This window comes from Salmo trutta, chromosome 12 (genome assembly GCF_901001165.1).
Source record: "Salmo trutta chromosome 12, fSalTru1.1, whole genome shotgun sequence".
NCBI classification, from domain to species: Eukaryota; Metazoa; Chordata; class Actinopteri; order Salmoniformes; family Salmonidae; genus Salmo; species Salmo trutta.
In genome coordinates this window covers 79,513,445-79,530,144 of record NC_042968.1, presented here as the reverse complement: position 1 = coordinate 79,530,144, position 16,700 = coordinate 79,513,445, and the positions used below count along the sequence as shown (strand labels likewise).

At 45.8% G+C, this 16,700-nt stretch overlaps 1 protein-coding gene across 4 annotated transcripts in view; it reads left to right on the top strand.

Annotated features, from left to right (window-relative positions):
- LOC115204318 (spectrin beta chain, non-erythrocytic 1) overlaps window positions 1-16,700 on the top strand; it is a 105,221-nt gene that overhangs the window by 15,165 nt on the left and 73,356 nt on the right. For all 4 annotated transcript variants that reach the window (XR_003880348.1, XM_029769787.1, XM_029769786.1 and 1 more), the window contains exon 2: window positions 14,803-14,990. Coding sequence is in view for 3 of the 4 variants with exons in the window: in XM_029769787.1 (XP_029625647.1) it covers window positions 14,834-14,990 (157 nt within the window). In the remaining variant the exon portion in view is untranslated. The remainder of the gene's footprint in view (window positions 1-14,802; window positions 14,991-16,700) is intronic.

Here is a 16,700-nt window from a genome sequence, read left to right as displayed (position 1 = left end):
CCCCTACTGCCCCAGTCCCCTCTCCTTCCCCTACTGCCCCAGTCCCGTTTCAGTCCCCTACTGCCCCAGTCCCATTTCAGTCCCCTACTGCCCCAGCCCCATCTCCTTCCCCTACTGCCCCAGTCCCGTCTCCTTCCCCTACTGCCCCAGTCCCCTCTCCTTCCCCTACTGCCCCAGTCCCATTTCAGTCCCCTACTGCCCCAGTCCCATTTCAGTCCCCTACTGCCCCAGCCCCATCTCCTTCCCCTACTGCCCCAGTCCCCTCTCCTTCCCCTACTGCCCCAGCCCCATCTCCTTCCCCTACTGCCCCAGTCCCCTCTCCTTCCCCTACTGCCCCAGTCCCCTCTCCTTCCCCTACTGCCCCAGTCCCGTCTCTTTCCCCTACTGCCCCAGTCCCGTCTCTTTCCCCTACTGCCCCAGTCCCGTCTCCTTCCCCTACTGCCCCAGTCCCCTCTCCTTCCCCTACTGCCCCAGTCCCCTCTCCTTCCCCTACTGCCCCAGTCCCGTTTCAGTCCCCTACTGCCCCAGTCCCGTTTCAGTCCCCTACTGCCCCAGTCCCATCTCTTTCCCCTACTGCCCCAGTCCCGTCTCCTTCCCCTACTGCCCCAGTCCCGTCTCCTTCCCCTACTGCCCCAGTCCCCTCTCCTTCCCCTACTGCCCCAGTCCCCTCTCCTTCCCCTACTGCCCCAGTCCCCTCTCCTTCCCCTACTGCCCCAGTCCCCTCTCCTTCCCCTACTGCCCCAGTCCCCTCTCCTTCCCCTACTGCCCCAGTCCCGTCTCTTTCCCCTACTGCCCCAGTCCCGTCTCTTTCCCCTACTGCCCCAGTCCCCTCTCCTTCCCCTACTGCCCCAGTCCCCTCTCCTTCCCCTACTGCCCCAGTCCCCTCTCCTTCCCCTACTGCCCCAGTCCCGTCTCCTTCCCCTACTGCCCCAGTCCCGTCTCTTTCCCCTACTGCCCCAGTCCCGTCTCCTTCCCGTACTCCCCTAGTCCCCTCTCCGTCCCCTACTGCCCCAGTCCCATCTCCAATTATTAAAGTGGCTAGAGATTTGAGTCAGTATGTTGGCAGCAGCCACTCAATGTTAGTGATGGCTGTTTAACAGTCTGATGGCCTTGAGATAGAAGTTGTTTTTCAGTCTCTCGGTCCCAGCATTGATGCACCTGTACTGACCTCGCCTTCTGGATGATAGCGGGGTGAACAGGCAGTGGCTCGGGTGGTTGTTGTCCTTGATGATCTTTTTGTCCTTCCTGTGACATCGGGTAGTGTAGGTGTCCTGGAGGGCAGGTAGTTTGCACCCGGTGAAGTGTTGTGCAGACCTCACTATCCTCTGGAGAGCCTTGCGGTTGTGGACGGAGCAGTTGCCCTACCAGGCGGTGATACAGCCCGACAGGATGCTCTCGATTGTGCATCTGTAAAAGTTTGAGTGTTTTTGGTGACAAGCCAAATTTCTTCAGCCTCCTGAGGTTGAAGAGGCGATGTTGCGCCTTCTTCACCACGCTGTCTGTGGGGGTGGACCATTTCAGTTTGTGCGTGATGTGTACGCCGAGGAACTTCTCCACTGTTGTCCCTTCGATGTGATGGGGGGGGGGGGCTCCCTCTGCTGTTTCCTGAAGTCCACGATCATCTCCTTTGTTTTGTTGATGTTGAGTGTAAGGTTATTTTCCTGACACCACACTCCGAGGGCCCTCACCTCCTCCCTGTAAGCCGTCTCATCGCTGTTGTTAATCAAGTCTACCACTGTAGGTTCCTCTGTAAACATGATGATTGAGTTGGAGGCGTGCATGGCCATTCTGTCATGGGTGAACAGGGAGTACAGGAGAGGGCTGAGAACGCACCCTTGTGGGGCCCAAGTGTTGAGGATCAGCCGGATGGAGATGTTGTTTCCTACCCTCACCACCTGGGGGCGACCCTTCTCCTTCCTCCTTCTCCCGTAGTCCCCTCTCCTTCCCCCTACTCCTCTAGTCCCCTAATCCCCCAATCCCCTTTCCTTCCCCTACTCCCCCAGTCCCCTCTCTGTCCCCTAGTCCCCTACTTTCCCAGTCTCCTCTCCTTCCCCCTACTCCCCCAGTCCCTTCTCCGTCCCCCACTCCCCTAGTCCCCTACTCTCCCAGTCCCCTTTCCTTCTCCTACTCCCCCAGTCCTCTTTCCTTCCCCCCTTACTCGCCTAGTCCCCTTTCCACCCTCAATTACCATTCCCGCCATATACGGGAATGGTGGTTGTCATGGCCAAGTTGTGGTCGTCATGGCCACCCATCCGTCCAGGAAGCACTGTCCTCTCCTTTTATTTATTTATTTATTTCTATACAGTTGAAGTTTACATACACTTAGGTTGGAGTCATTAAAACTTGTTTTTTAACCACTTCACAAATTTCTTGTTAACAAACTATAGTTTTGGCAAGTCGGTTAGGACATGCACTTTGTGCATGACACAAGTAATATTTACAACAATTGTTTACAGACAGATTATTTCACTTATAATTCACTGTATCACAATTCCAGTGGGCCAGAAGTTTACATACACTAAATTTCAAGACAATTATGTCATGGCTTTAGAAGCTTCTGATAGCCTAAATGACATCATTTGAGTCAATTGGAGGTGTACCTGTGGATGTATTTCAAGGCCTACCTTCAAACTCAGTGCCTCTTTACTTGACACCATGGGAAAATCAAAAGAAATCAGCCAAGACCTCAGGAAAAAAAATTGTAGACCTCCACAAGTCTGGTTCATCCTTGGGAGCAATTTCCAAATGCCTGAAGGTACCACGTTCATCTGTACAAACAATAGTACTCAAGTATAAACACCATGGGACCACGCAGCCGTCATACCGTTCAGGAAGGAGACGTTTTCTGTCACCTAGAGATGAACATATTTTGGTGTGAAAAGTGCAAATCAATCCGAGAACAACAGCAAAGGAGCTTGTGAAGATGCTGGAGGAAACAGGTACAAAAGTATTTATATCCACAGTAAAACGAGTCCTATATCGACAACCTGAAAGGCACTCAGCAAGGAAGAAGCCACTGCTCCAAAACCGCCATTAAAAAAGCCAGACTACGGTTTGCAAATGCACATGGGGACAAAGATCGTACTTTTTAGAGAAATGTCCTCTGGTCTGATGAAACAAAAATAGAACTGTTTGGCTATAATGACCATCGTTATGTTTGGAGGAAAACGGGGGATGCTTGCAAGCTGAAGAACACCATCCCAACTGTAAAGCACGTGGGTGTCAGCATCATGTTGTGGGGGTGCATTGCTGCAGGAGGGACTGGTGCACTTCAAAAAATAGATGGCATCATGAGGAAGGAAAATTATGTAGATATATTGAAGCAACATCTCAAGACATCAGTCAGGAAGTTAAAGCTTGGTCGCAAATGGGTCTTCCAAATGGACAGTGACCCCAAGCATTCTTCCAAAGTTGTGGCAAAATGACTTAATATGGCTAGGGGTTCCGCCAGCGGAACGTTTCGACAACATCCGGTGAAATTGCAGAGCGTGAAATTCAATTTTTTTTTGTTTAAATATTTAACTTTCATACATTCACAAGTGCAATACACCAAATTAAAGCTTAACTTCTTGTTAATCTAGCCACCGTGTCAGATTTCAAAAAGGCTTTACGGCGAAAGCAAACCATGCGATTATCTGAGGACAGCACCCCATCAAACAAACACATGACAATCATATTTCAACCCGCACAACTCAGAAATAACGATATAATTCATGCCTTACCTTTGAAGAGCTTCTTCTGTTGGCACTCCAATATGTCCCATAAACATCACAAATGGTCCTTTTGTTTGATTAATTCTGTCGTTATATCTCCAAAATGTCAATTTATTTGGCGCGTTTGATTCAGAAAAACACCAGATCCAGCTCGCCCAACATGACTACAAAATATCTAATAAGTTACCTGTAAACTTTGTCGAAACATTTCAAACAACCATCCTAATCCAACTTTAGACATTTTAAATTGTAAATAATCGGTAAAATTTAAGACGGAATACACAGTGTTCAATTGCGGCTAAAATGAAAGTGGAGCGAGTTTCAGGTCGTGCGCCCCAACAAAAGAGTACACTAGGCTGGACCCTCGTTCTGAATAGCCGTACTTCTTCATTTCTCTAAAGAAAAACATCAACCAATTTCTAAAGACTGTTGACATCCAGTGGAAGCAATAGGAACTGCAACCAAGTGCCACAGAAATCTAGGTTCCCATAGAAACCAATTGAAAACACAGTGAACTAAAACAAAATAATTCCTGGATGTTTTGTCCTCAGTGTTTCGCCTGCCAAATAAGCTCTGTTATATTCGCATACATTATTTTAACAGTTTTAGAAACTGTAGAGTGTTTTCTATCCAAATCTACCAATTATATGCATATCCTAGCTTCTGGGCCTGAGTAGCAGGCAGTTTACTTTGGGCACGCTATTCACCCGGACGTGAAAATACTGCCCCCTATCCCAAACAGGTTAAGGACAACAAAGTCAAGGTATTGGAGTGGCCATCACAAAGCCCTGACCTCAATCCCATAGAAAATGTGTGGGCAGAACTGAAAAGCGTGTGCGAGCAAGGATGCCTACAAACCTGACTCAGTTAAACCAGCTCTGTTAGGAAGAATGGGCCAACATTTCCCCAACTTATTGTGGGAAGCTTGTGGAAGGCTAAACGGAAACTTTTGACCCAAGTTAAATAATTTAAAGGCAATGCTACCAAATACTAATTGAGTGTATATAAACTTCTGACCCACTGGGAATGTGATGAAAGAAATAAAAGCTCAAATAAATCATTCTCTCCACTATTATTCTGACATTTCACATTCTTAAAATAAAGTGGTGATCCTAACTGACCTTAAGACAGGGAATTTTTACTAGGATAAAATGACAGGAATTGTGAAAAACTGAGTTTAAATGTATTTGGCTAAGGTGTATGTAAAGTTCTAACTTCAACTGTTTATATATATTTTTTTTATATATTTTTTAAATATTTTTTTGTTACATATACATTTTACATACATGGTACTTTTTTTTTACAGTGGGGAAAAAAGTATTTGATCCCCTGCTGATTTTGTACATTTGCCCACTGACAAAGAAATGATCAGTCTATAATTTTAATGGTAACAGTGAGAGACAGAATAACAATAAAAAAATCCAGAAAAACCCATGTAAAAAATGTTATAAAATGATTAGCATTTTAATGAGGGAAATAAGTATTTGACCCCTCTGCAAAACATTACTTAGTACTTGGTGGCAAAACCCTTGTTGGCAATCACAGAGGTCAGATGTTTCTTGTAGTTGGCCACCAGGTTTGCATACATCTCACATCCCAAGTCATTAAGGTTTCGAGGCTGACGTTGGCAACTCGAACCTTCAGCTCCCTCCACAGATTTTCTATGGGATTAAGGTCTGGAGACTGGCTAGGTCACTCCAGGACCTTAATGTGCTTCTTCTTGAGCCACTCCTTTGTTGCCTTGGCCGTGTGTTTTGGGTCATTGTCATGCTGGAATATCCATCCACGACCCATTTTCAATGCCCTGGCTAAGGGAAGGAGGTTCCCACCCAAGATTTGACGGTACATGGCCCCGTCCATCGTCCCTTTGATGCGGTGAAGTTGTCCTGTCCTCTTAGCAGAAAAACACCCCCAAAGCATAATATTTCCACCTCCATGTTTGACGGTTGGGATGGTGTTCTTGTGGTCATAGGCAGCATTCCTCCTCCTCCAAACACGGCGAGTTGAGTTGATGCCAAAGGGCTCCATTTTGGTCTCATCTGACCACAACACTTTCACCCAGTTGTCCTCTGAATCATTCAGATGTTCATTGGCAAACTTCAGACGGGCATGTATATGTGCTTTCTTGAGCAGGGGGACCTTGCGGGCGCTGCAGGATTTCAGTCCTTCACGGCGTAGTGTGTTACCAATTGTTTTCTTGGTGACTATGGTCCCAGCTGCCTTGAGATCATTGACAAGATCCTCCCGTGTAGTTCTGGGCTGATTCCTCACCGTTCTCATGGTCATTGCAACTCCATGAGGTGAGATCTTGCATGGAGCCCCAGGCCGAGGGAGATTGACAGTTATTTTGTGTTTCTTCCATTTGCGAATAATCGCACCAACTGTTGTCACCTTCTCAACAAGCTGCTTGGTGATGGTCTTGTAGCTCATTCCAGCCTTGTGTAGGTCTACAATCTTGTCCCTGACATCCTTGGAGAGCTCTTTGGTCTTGGCCATGGTGGAGAGTTTGGAATCTGATTGATTGATTGCTTCTGTGGACAGGTGTCCTTTATACAGGTAACAAGATAAGATTAGGAGCACTCCCTTTAAGAGTGTGCTCCTAATCTCAGCTCGTTACCTGTATAAAAGACACCTGGGAGCCAGAAATCTTTCTGATTGAGAGGGGGTCAAATACTTATTTCCCTCATTAAAATTTATAACACTTTTGACATGCGTTTTTCTGGATTTTTTGTTGTTGTTATTCTGTCTCTCACTGTTCAAATAAACCTACCATTAAAATGATAGACTGATCATTTCTTTGTCAGTGGGCAAACATACAAAATCAGCACTTTTTTCCCTCACTGTACATAGTTACATAACAAAGACACGTATATAAATATATGGTACTGGTACTGTGTGTATATATATATATATATATATATATATATACATACACAGTACCAGTTAAAAGTGGACACACCTACTCATTCCAGGGTTTTTCATTATTTTTACTATTTCTACATTGTAGAATAATAGTGAAAACATCAAAACTATGAAATAACACATATGGAATTATGTAGTAACCAAAAAAGTTTTAAACAAATCAAAATATATTTTAGATTCTTCAAAGTAGCCACCCTTTGCCTTGATGACAGCTTTGCACACTCTTGTTATTCACTCAACCAGCTTCATGAGGTAGTTACCTGGAATGCATTTCAATTAACAGGTGTGCCTTGTTAAAAGTAATTTGTGGAATTTCTCTCCTTAATGTGTTTGAGCCAATCAGTTGTGTTGTGACATGGTAGGGGTGGTATACAGAAGATAGCCCTATTTGGTAAAGCACCAAGTCCATATTATGGCAAGAACAGCTCAAATAAGCAAAGAGAAACGACAGTCCATCATTACTTTAAGACATGAAGGTCAGTCAATCTGGAAAATGTCAACCATTTTTAAGGTTTTTTCAAGTGCAGTCGCCAAAACCATCAAGCGCTATGATGAAACTGACTCCCATGAGGACCGCCACAGGAAAAGAACATACACAGAGTTACCTCTGCTGCAGAGGATACGTTCATTAGAGTTACCAGCCTCAGAAATTGCAGCCCAAGTAAATGCTTCACAGAGTTCAAGTAACAGACACATCTCAACATCAACTGTTCAGAGGAGAATGCGTGAATCAGGCCTTCATGGTCAAATTGCTGCAAAGAAACCACTACCAAAGGACACCAATAAGAAGAAGAGACTTGCTTGGGCCAAGAAACATGAACAATGGACATTAGACCGGTGGAAATCTTGAGATTTTTGGTTCTAACCACCGTGTCTTTGTGAGACGCTGTGTAGGTGAACGGATGATCTCCGCATGTGTGGTTCCCACCGTGAAGCATGGAGGAGGAGGTGTGATGGTGTGGGGTTGCTTTGCTGGTGACACTGTCAGTGATTTATTTAGAATTCAAGGAATACTTAACCAGCATGGCTACCACAGCATTCTGCAGCGATACGCTATACCCCATCTGGTTTGCGCGTAGTGGGACTATCATTTGTTTTTTAACAGGACAATGACCCAACACACCTCCAGGCTGTGTAAGGGCTATTTGACCAAGAAGGAGAGTGATGGAGTGCTGCATCAGATGACCTGGCCTCCACAATCACCTGACCTCAACCCAATTGAGATGGTTTGGGATGAGCTGGACGCAGAGTGAAGGAAAAGCATTCCAGGGGAAGTTGGTTGAGAGAACCTGTGACCAGAAACAAGCTACATGGGGACGATACCAAAATAAATGATCTCATGATTCTGTTTCTTCACAGAAAAATCTGCAGAGCTGAGATTGTTATATAACATTCTGTTTTTGGCAAGAATGTTGTATAATAATTAATAATAGTTGTGCCTAATCAGTTAGTTAAGTACCCCATTTGCTGGTCCCCTTTCATTCAATGTTTAGCTTTACTTTTGTCATTCACTGCTACAATTAATTGGGGTCTCAGGAAATAATTTTGTCTTCGGGCCTGGTGTTGAGCTATGAGCCATCTGTCTGTTCACACTGCCTCAGAGGACCCAAAGCTCCCTCAGGCTCCAGCCTTCAGGCTCTAGCAGTGTCCTAGTCTGTCAGTCAGCCCCAGAAGGTCCATTATGGTTATGGGTGCCTGTCTGTAGGGAGGTTATGGGGTCGGCTAGTTGCTGGGACAGAGTGGACTGTAGTGTCCTGGTAAATCAGTCAGCCCCAGAGGGTCCATCATGGGTGTCTGTAGGGGGGTTATGGGGTTCTGGGGCAGAGTGGACTGGAGGGAGGGAGGGAATGGAAGCATTGCTGACTGTTCCTCCTGTCTTTCTTTGAGGATAATGACTCTCTGCTGGGTTTCTATTCTGAGCCACTTCCTAATCTGACCCTAATGGGATTTACCCTGCTTCCTTCTCTTTGTTTGGATGTTTACATGTGTGAGGAGCGGTGCGGCGTCCACGCTTGTTACATTATGTGTTGCAGCATGATTTGTGTTCTATCCACTGCTAGGCTGACACATTGATTTCCCCATTTGATTTAGAAATGTGATTTCAGCATAAGGCCATTGAGATGAGGCACATCGGCGGTAGAGTAGATGGTCCTGTGAGTTGTCATGATATCAGTATTGTGACACCACAAAACTCTATTTTCCAGGGAAAAAAATAAACACGAAGCAGAATGAACTCTGTGGTCCTTTAAAAACCTGCTGTATGTAAAATATTGTGTGATATATATTTTGTGGAGGAGGGACAAAAACTCTGGAAGACAGCAGAAGGCTGTGTGTTTGCAACGTCAGAACGTTTTTCTCAACGTTTTTCTCTGCATGTTTTCTAATTGTTTCCTTGTCACGATACTTCAGAGTATCACGATACTGGTATCGTGACAACCCTATTATATTGCATCACCAGGTAGCTAGCTAGAGTCCTATCAAATGAATCCATGGACTGTATTGTCTGGCCCTCTAGGACAGGGGTTCCCACACTTTTTCACTCAGGCCCCCCTTCCAGTATTGGGAACATCCTGAGTCTGACTAGTAGAAGCGTAGTCTTCTCTTCCTAGCAGTTGAAAGTCAAACATTGAAAACAAACTAGCTTGTGAACAAAAAAATGTAAATAGCCAAGAAACACAAGGACAAAGTCTCAAGTTTCAACTAAATTAGACCAACTTTTATGCCTGTGTGCAGTGCTTCTGAAAATGTATTTTTCACTCAGCTCTTCACATGCGCACAGCCCCGACTTTGTGCAATTTAATTTACCATCTATGAAACAAAACAGTGGAAATACTTTGAAAACAGCTACTGCAGCATTTATTTTACTATAAATGTGATCATACTTGCCAATTTCTATTCACAAATGCGAGTGAAATGCTTGCAATGTGGAGTCCTGACCACACCAACTGTGGCTGGTGAAATAAAAATCTTACCCGGCAATGCCAAAATCTGTAAATTTTTAGGCCCTGTATGCACTGACATTACATCAATCTTATTTTTTTGTGCTCTCTGACATAATTTGTTCCTTCGCCACCTCACTAGGAGTTTTGTCTGAAGCTTTCCTGGCTCTCCCTGTCACAGACTCCTTCCACACCTCTCACCCCCTCCAGACTAGTTTTAACACTCCATCCTCCCGTCATCCTCCCGTCATCCTCCACGGTGTCCCCTCATGAACTCTCCGTTCTCCCCATCACCCGTGGCCTTTGTCTGTTGTCAGTTCATTTAGAGGAGGGACTGGGAAGGACAAATGTTCTTTCATTGGAATAATGTCCACATTTCTCACCATTATGCTTCCTGCTTATATTAGAGGGAATTGAGCTGGGGGAAGACAGACCCAGGAGAAGAGACTGAATACTCAATGTGAGACGGTGGATGCTCACTGTCTGCAAGGCTTCACATTCTGCTGTATCTGCCGAGTATATGAGCCTGAAGTTCCTCTGTTTTTCCCCTCACGGTTGCTCAGACACAGATCCGCCTGTGCATCTCGGCGTCTGTGTATTAAAGGGGACTCATTGTTGGAGTACGGATTTAGCTAGTCCTAATTTTTATGTCTGAATTAGGGGATGAGTCAATGTGTGTGCGTACTTACCTCCATGCATATTTACCAGTATTTTAAAAGGGCTCTGGTAGCAGGTAAACTGTCTCCTGGCATGTCACCTCTTCCCTGTTTCCTAGTAGATGTGGTAGAGTAGTGCTGCCACTAGCTTAGGGGACGAGTGGTGTCCTATAGCAGAACATGGAGTAGCAGGACAGTGACTGATGGAGCTGTCTATCCTGGTGGAGGGAGGGAGGCAGCATACTCTGGCCCAATCCTCTGGATTAAGACAGCCTCCCGCAGGGCAGGAAGAGAGAGCATGGAGCCTGCAGCAGGAGGACAGGGGGAGCAGCCTCACCGTCGCTCTGCCCTAAAGACCCCCAGCAGCCCTATCACTCCACCCCCACCCCCGGATCCCACTGAGAGACTTACGACAGACACAATACAACAAACAAATAAACAGGCCTGATCAACAGACAATAGACAGATCCAATCTGTTATCTGACCCCTTAAACAAACATGCTATGTCAGCTAATGGGCCTTTTAGTTAACTGACTGCCTGGGGTTTTTAATCTGGATAGATCCCTCATGGGAGGGGAGGTGAGAGGGACCAGGTCGTATAGCTGTCGGGGGGTGGGGGTCATTGTAACCAGGGAGAAACCCTGTCCTGTCCTCTCCTGTAGTCACAGAGGGCAGAGAATGCCCCCCCCCTCACCTTCCCCATGGTGCTAGGGCCTTAACTCTGACCATGCCACAGCTCAGTCAGACCACAGGGGAGTGGATGGGAAGAGGTTCTGGACAGGAGCAGTACATGGCCATGGTGTGTCTCTCCTCTCCTGGCTGCTCTGCGGCTCTGCTCTGAAATATTCATCAGCAGTCTCTCCTGATCGGAGTTCAGTCTTTTCCCCTGAGATCTGTCTCTGGCCAGGACGACATGGAGGAGTTAGTCTAGTGTACCCCTCCCCACCCCACACCAACACCTCTTCCCACCCCACCTCCCCACACACACACCAACACCCACACCCACACCGACACCAACACCCACACCCACACCCCACCCAACACCAACACCCCTCCCCACCCCACACCAACACCTCTCCCCACCCCACCTCCCCACACCCACACCCACACCCCACCCCACACCAACACCCCTCTCAACACCCCCACACCAACACCTCTCCCCTCCCCACACCCACACCAAGACCAACACCCACACCCCACCCAACACCAACACCCCTCCCCTCCCCACCCCACACCAACACCCCTCCCCACCCCACACCAACACCCTTCCCCACACCAACACCAACACCCCTCCCCAGACCCACACCCATCTCCATGTATTAAACAGCAGGATTTGATGTCTAGATTTCAAATCCCTCTAGACGCTATGAAAGTCCTGCCTACTGCCTGGATCATGTCCGATGCGGTTTTTGAATGGGATTCAAGAGTATATCATCAAATTCATGAAAATGCAGTCATTGAATACATATTTGTGATTGAATACATATGTGTCAAATCGGAGGGCCTACTGTCTGGACCTCTGGCAGTCTCTATGGGGGTACCACAGGGTTCAATTCTTGGGCGAACTCTTTTCTCTGTATACATAAATGATGTCGCTCTTGCTGCTGGTGAATCTCTGATCCACCTCTACGCAGACGACACCATTCTGTATACTTCTGGCCCTTCTTTGGACACTGTGTTAACAACCCTCCAGACGAGCTTTAATGCCATTCAACTCTCCTTCCGTGGTCTCCAACTGCTCCTAAACACAAGTAAAACTAAATGCATGCTCTTCAACCGATCGCTGCCTGCACCTGCCCGCCCGTCCAGCATAACTTCTCTGGACGGTTCTAACTTAGAATTTGTGGACAACTACAAATACCTAGGTGTCTGGTTAGACTGTAAACTCTCCTTCCAGACTCACATCAATCATCTCCAATCCAAAGTGAAATCTAGAATTGGCTTCCTATTTCGCAACAAAGCATCCTTCACTCATACTGCCAAACATACCCTCGTAAAACTGACCATCCTACCAATCCTCGACTTCGGCGATGTCATTTACAAAATAGCCTCCAATACCCTACTCAACAAGCTGGATGCAGTCTATCACAGTGCCATCCGTTTTGTCACCAAAGCCCCATATACTACCCACCACTGCAACCTGTACGCTCTCGTTGGCTGGCCTTCGCTTCATAATCGTCGCCAAACACATTGGCTCCAGGTCATCTACAAGACCCTGCTAGGTAAAGTCCCTCCTTATCTCCGCTCACTGGTCACCATAGCAGCACCCACCTGTAGCACGCGCTCCAGCAGGTATATCTCTCTGGTCACCCCTAAAGCCAACTCCTCCTTTGGTCGTCTCTCCTTCCAGTTCTCTGCTGCCAATGACTGGAACGAACTACAAAAATCTATGAAACTGGAAACACTTATCTCCCTCACTAGCTTTAAGCACCAGCTGTTAGAGCAGCTCACAGATCACTGCACCTGTACATAGCCCATCTATAATTTAGCCCAAACTACTACCTCTTCCCCTACTGTATTTATTTATTTTATTTATTTTGCTCCTTTGCACCATATTATTTATATTTTAACTTTGAACTTTCTTCAAACTACAAATCTACCATTCCAGTGTTTTTCTTGCTATACTTTATTTACTTTGCCACCATGGCATTTTTTGCCTTTACCTCCCTTATCTCACATCATTTGCTCACATTGTATATAGTCTTATTTTTTTTCTACTGCATCATTGATTGTATGTTGTTTTATTCCATGTGTAACCCTGTGTTGTTGTATGTTGTCGAACTGCTTTGCTTTATCTTGGCCAGGTCGCAATTGTAAATGAGAACTTGTTCTCAACTTGCCTACCTGGTTAAATAAAGGTGAAATAAATAAATAAAAAATACAAATTTAAGCAATAAGGCCCGAGGGGGTGTGGTATATGGCCAATACCACGGCTAAGGGCTGTACCTTCTAGGCAGAGTTCCTCTGTCCAGTGTCTGTGTTCTTTTGCCCATCTTAATCTTTTCTTTTTATTGGCCAGTCTGAGATATGGCTTTTTCTTTGCAACTCTGCCTAGAAGGCCAGCATCCCGGAGTCGCCTCTTCACTCACACTCTAATATACTTGTCCTCTTGCTCAGTTGTGCACCGGGGCCTCCCACTCCTCTTTCTATTCTGTTTAGAGACAGTTTGCACTGTTCTGTGAAGGGAGTAGTACACAGCGCTGTATGAGATCTTCAGTTTCTTGGCAATTTCTCGCATTGAATAGCCTTCATTTCTCAAATCAAGAATAGACTGACGAGTTTCAGAAGAAAGTTATTTGTTTCTGGCTAGTTTGAGCCTGTTATCAAACCGACAAATGCTGATGCTCCAGATACTCAACTAGTCTAAAGAAGGCCAGTTTTATTGCTTCTTTAATCAGAACAACAGTTTCAGCTGTGCTAACATAATTGCAAAATATTTTTTGAATGATAAATTTGCCTTTTAAAACGATAAACTTGGATTAGCTAACACAACGTGCCATTGGAACACAGGAGTGATGGTTGCTGATAATGGGCCTCTGTACGCGTACGTAGATATTCCATTAAAAATCATCCGTTTCCAGCTACAATAGTCATTCACAACATTAACAATGTCTACACTGTATTTCTGATCAATTTCATGTTATTTTAATGGACAAAAAATGTTATTTTCTTTCAAAAACAAGGACATTTCTAAGTGACCCCAAACTTTTGAATGGTACTGTATCTTAAATGACCGCGTTTTCATGAATTTGATGATATACTCTTGAATCCCATTCAAAAACAGCAAGGGACACGATCCAGGAAGTTATGAGCAGTTTTTCCACAGGGGTCAGGTTCAAAAGCTGTTGGTGATGGCCAGATATTTATGTTCTGTGGAGGAAGATTGGACAGGTCAGGTCAGGTGACATTGACCCCTGGCACCAGGCCAGAGTGGATTGAGAAATTGATGTGTGTGTTTGTTTGCGAGGCGTGTGCGTCCTTTAATGAAGCAGTCTTGCCTGCGTCCTTCAAACAGATTTTACCGTGAGACGTTATGGTTATATAAGTATCTGCTGCTCACGTCATCCATTTGCGTACGTGTGTGGGTGGGTGTTAACTTTCGTGTGCAATTGAAACCATAGGTCTACTCCCCTTGCCAAGTCTGCATATGAATGAAATGAATTGCCATGCAACTGGCCGTTTACTAAGCTAAATATTACACTCGTATACTAGAGAAGCTAAACTACAGGTATTGTACCATTCCCTCCCTCACATTTCTCCCTCCGACTCTCAGCCTCAGCCTCATTTGTACCGACCATATCTGTTCGTGCTAATATTTGCATCGACATTGGAGGTTGGATGGTTTTCCCCCAGCCCCGGTCACCATGATTACCATCTCTCTATGTTCCCCTGCAGGTTGGATGGTTTTCCCCCAGCCCCGGTCACCATCTCTCTCTGTTCCCCTGCACGTTGGATGGTTTTCCCCCAGCCCCGGTCACCATGATTACCATCTCTCTCTGTTCCCCTGCACGTTGGATGGTTTTTCCCCAGCCCCGGTCACCATGATTACCATCTCTCTATGTTCCCCTGCAGGTTGGATGGTTTTCCCCCAGCCCCGGTCACCATGAGCACCATCTCTCCCACCGATTTTGACAGCCTGGAGATCCAGCAGCAGTACAATGACATCAACAACCGCTGGGACCTGGCCGCAGAGACCAACTGGGACAATGAGAACAGCTCGGCACGCCTCTTTGAGCGCTCGCGCATCAAAGCTCTGGCAGGTGGGACAACCCAATGTGTTAGCGCGTGTGTATTGTGCATACATGTGATGTGTGTCAGGGTATAGGACCAGATGTGTGTTCCTAGTACACCCTCCTGTGCTGGAACATGACCAGCCATGCAGGTTGCAGTAGTGTGGAGGGCCCAGCAGAGGGAGCAACAGGCAACCAGAGGCAACAGCATCAGGCACCTCTGTTTTGCAAAATACTGATCTCTCTGTGGTAGTCACAGTCTCAAACACACCCACCCTTCACAGACACACCACACTGGAGGAAAAACAACTGACACCACAACTCCAGACTGTGAGTACATGATAGTACACTGATACTAGTATACTGTTAAAAGGTTAGCCTCATCACACATTGAAAAGCAACCACTCTCTCTGTGGTAACAGACCCGTTCAGACCCTGTCACCATCATAATGTCATATGCATGTTAATATATGTAGATGTTTAACCACTAACCAAATGCCTTATGGATCAGTTATGGAAAGGAGAACAGAGCTGTAATAGTGTGTTACCTGTTTGTCATCTTCTTCGACATGACTTCACACACCTCTCCAAAAGATCACACTGAACTGACTAACAAACTAGTATGACCCGAGTAATGGAGGTGTGTGGGTGTGTGGCTAGAGGAGCTGTGTGTGTTTGTGTATTCATACAGTATTTTCCATAAGACTCCATAAGTGTGTGTGTGTGTGTGTGTGTGTGTGTGTGTGTGTGTGTGCGTGTGCTCTTTACTCCCTGGAAATGCTGCTGACATGTCTCTTTTTACAAGTAGGGGCTTGATGTGCACATTCTTTGACACTTTGCAACAGCTACAGTAGCTCCCCCTCCCCACAGCACCCTGCATTTCTTCTACACTTTTTCAGTGTTTCCCCTAGGATTTTTTGGGGGCAGCGGTGGCAAAGTTGGCAGGGTGGGGAGGGTGTGGCCAATGGTGCGGTTGCAAGGTTAGCTTGGGTGGGTGTGGCAAATGGCACAGTTTTAGAGGTCCTTCTCTTGCTGTTTTAAAGCAAGTTTCATGCAATTCTACACATTTTGCCATGGGGTGGAGAAAATGTTGTAGTTTTAAAACTAGTTCCCTGCAATTCTACACATTTTGTCATGGGTCTGAGAGAAAAAAAAATGCAGTTTCAAAGCTAATTTGGTGAATTTTAATTTTACATTCTCCCTGACTGTCTAGTTTTTATTTTGGTGCTTGTTACTTCTCCAAGATGATCTTATTTAAAAAATATATAGCTCCATTATCTTTTTTACATACGTACTTTATATCTGGTTTTAGTTTAAGTTTACACTGAAACCGTTTTACCACCCCCCCCAGCCGCCACTAAATCCATATAGGGGAAACTAGGGCTGGCCCCGTTTAGTCGACTGGTCGATAGGTTGTTGGTTGACCAAGATTTTTTTAGTCGAGCAGTGGCAAATAGATTATTATTTTTCGTGGCACACAAGACACCTGTCTGATTTGCGCCTGTCTCAGTGGACTAATCCATTGAGGAGGCCACGGGGGTGCCACGGTCCAAGAAAAAGTGGAGTGTGGCTAAGCTGCACAAGGCACGTCGCTCTTCAGAATGCACTCTCTCCCGCTATTTCGTGCATATTCATTGTTTCATAAGTTCATTGTGTGCATTGTTTGCTGTCTATCAATTCCCTTTTACATATATCACCAGTAGTAACCTACATTTACCATTAGTTCCCATAATTTCTAAT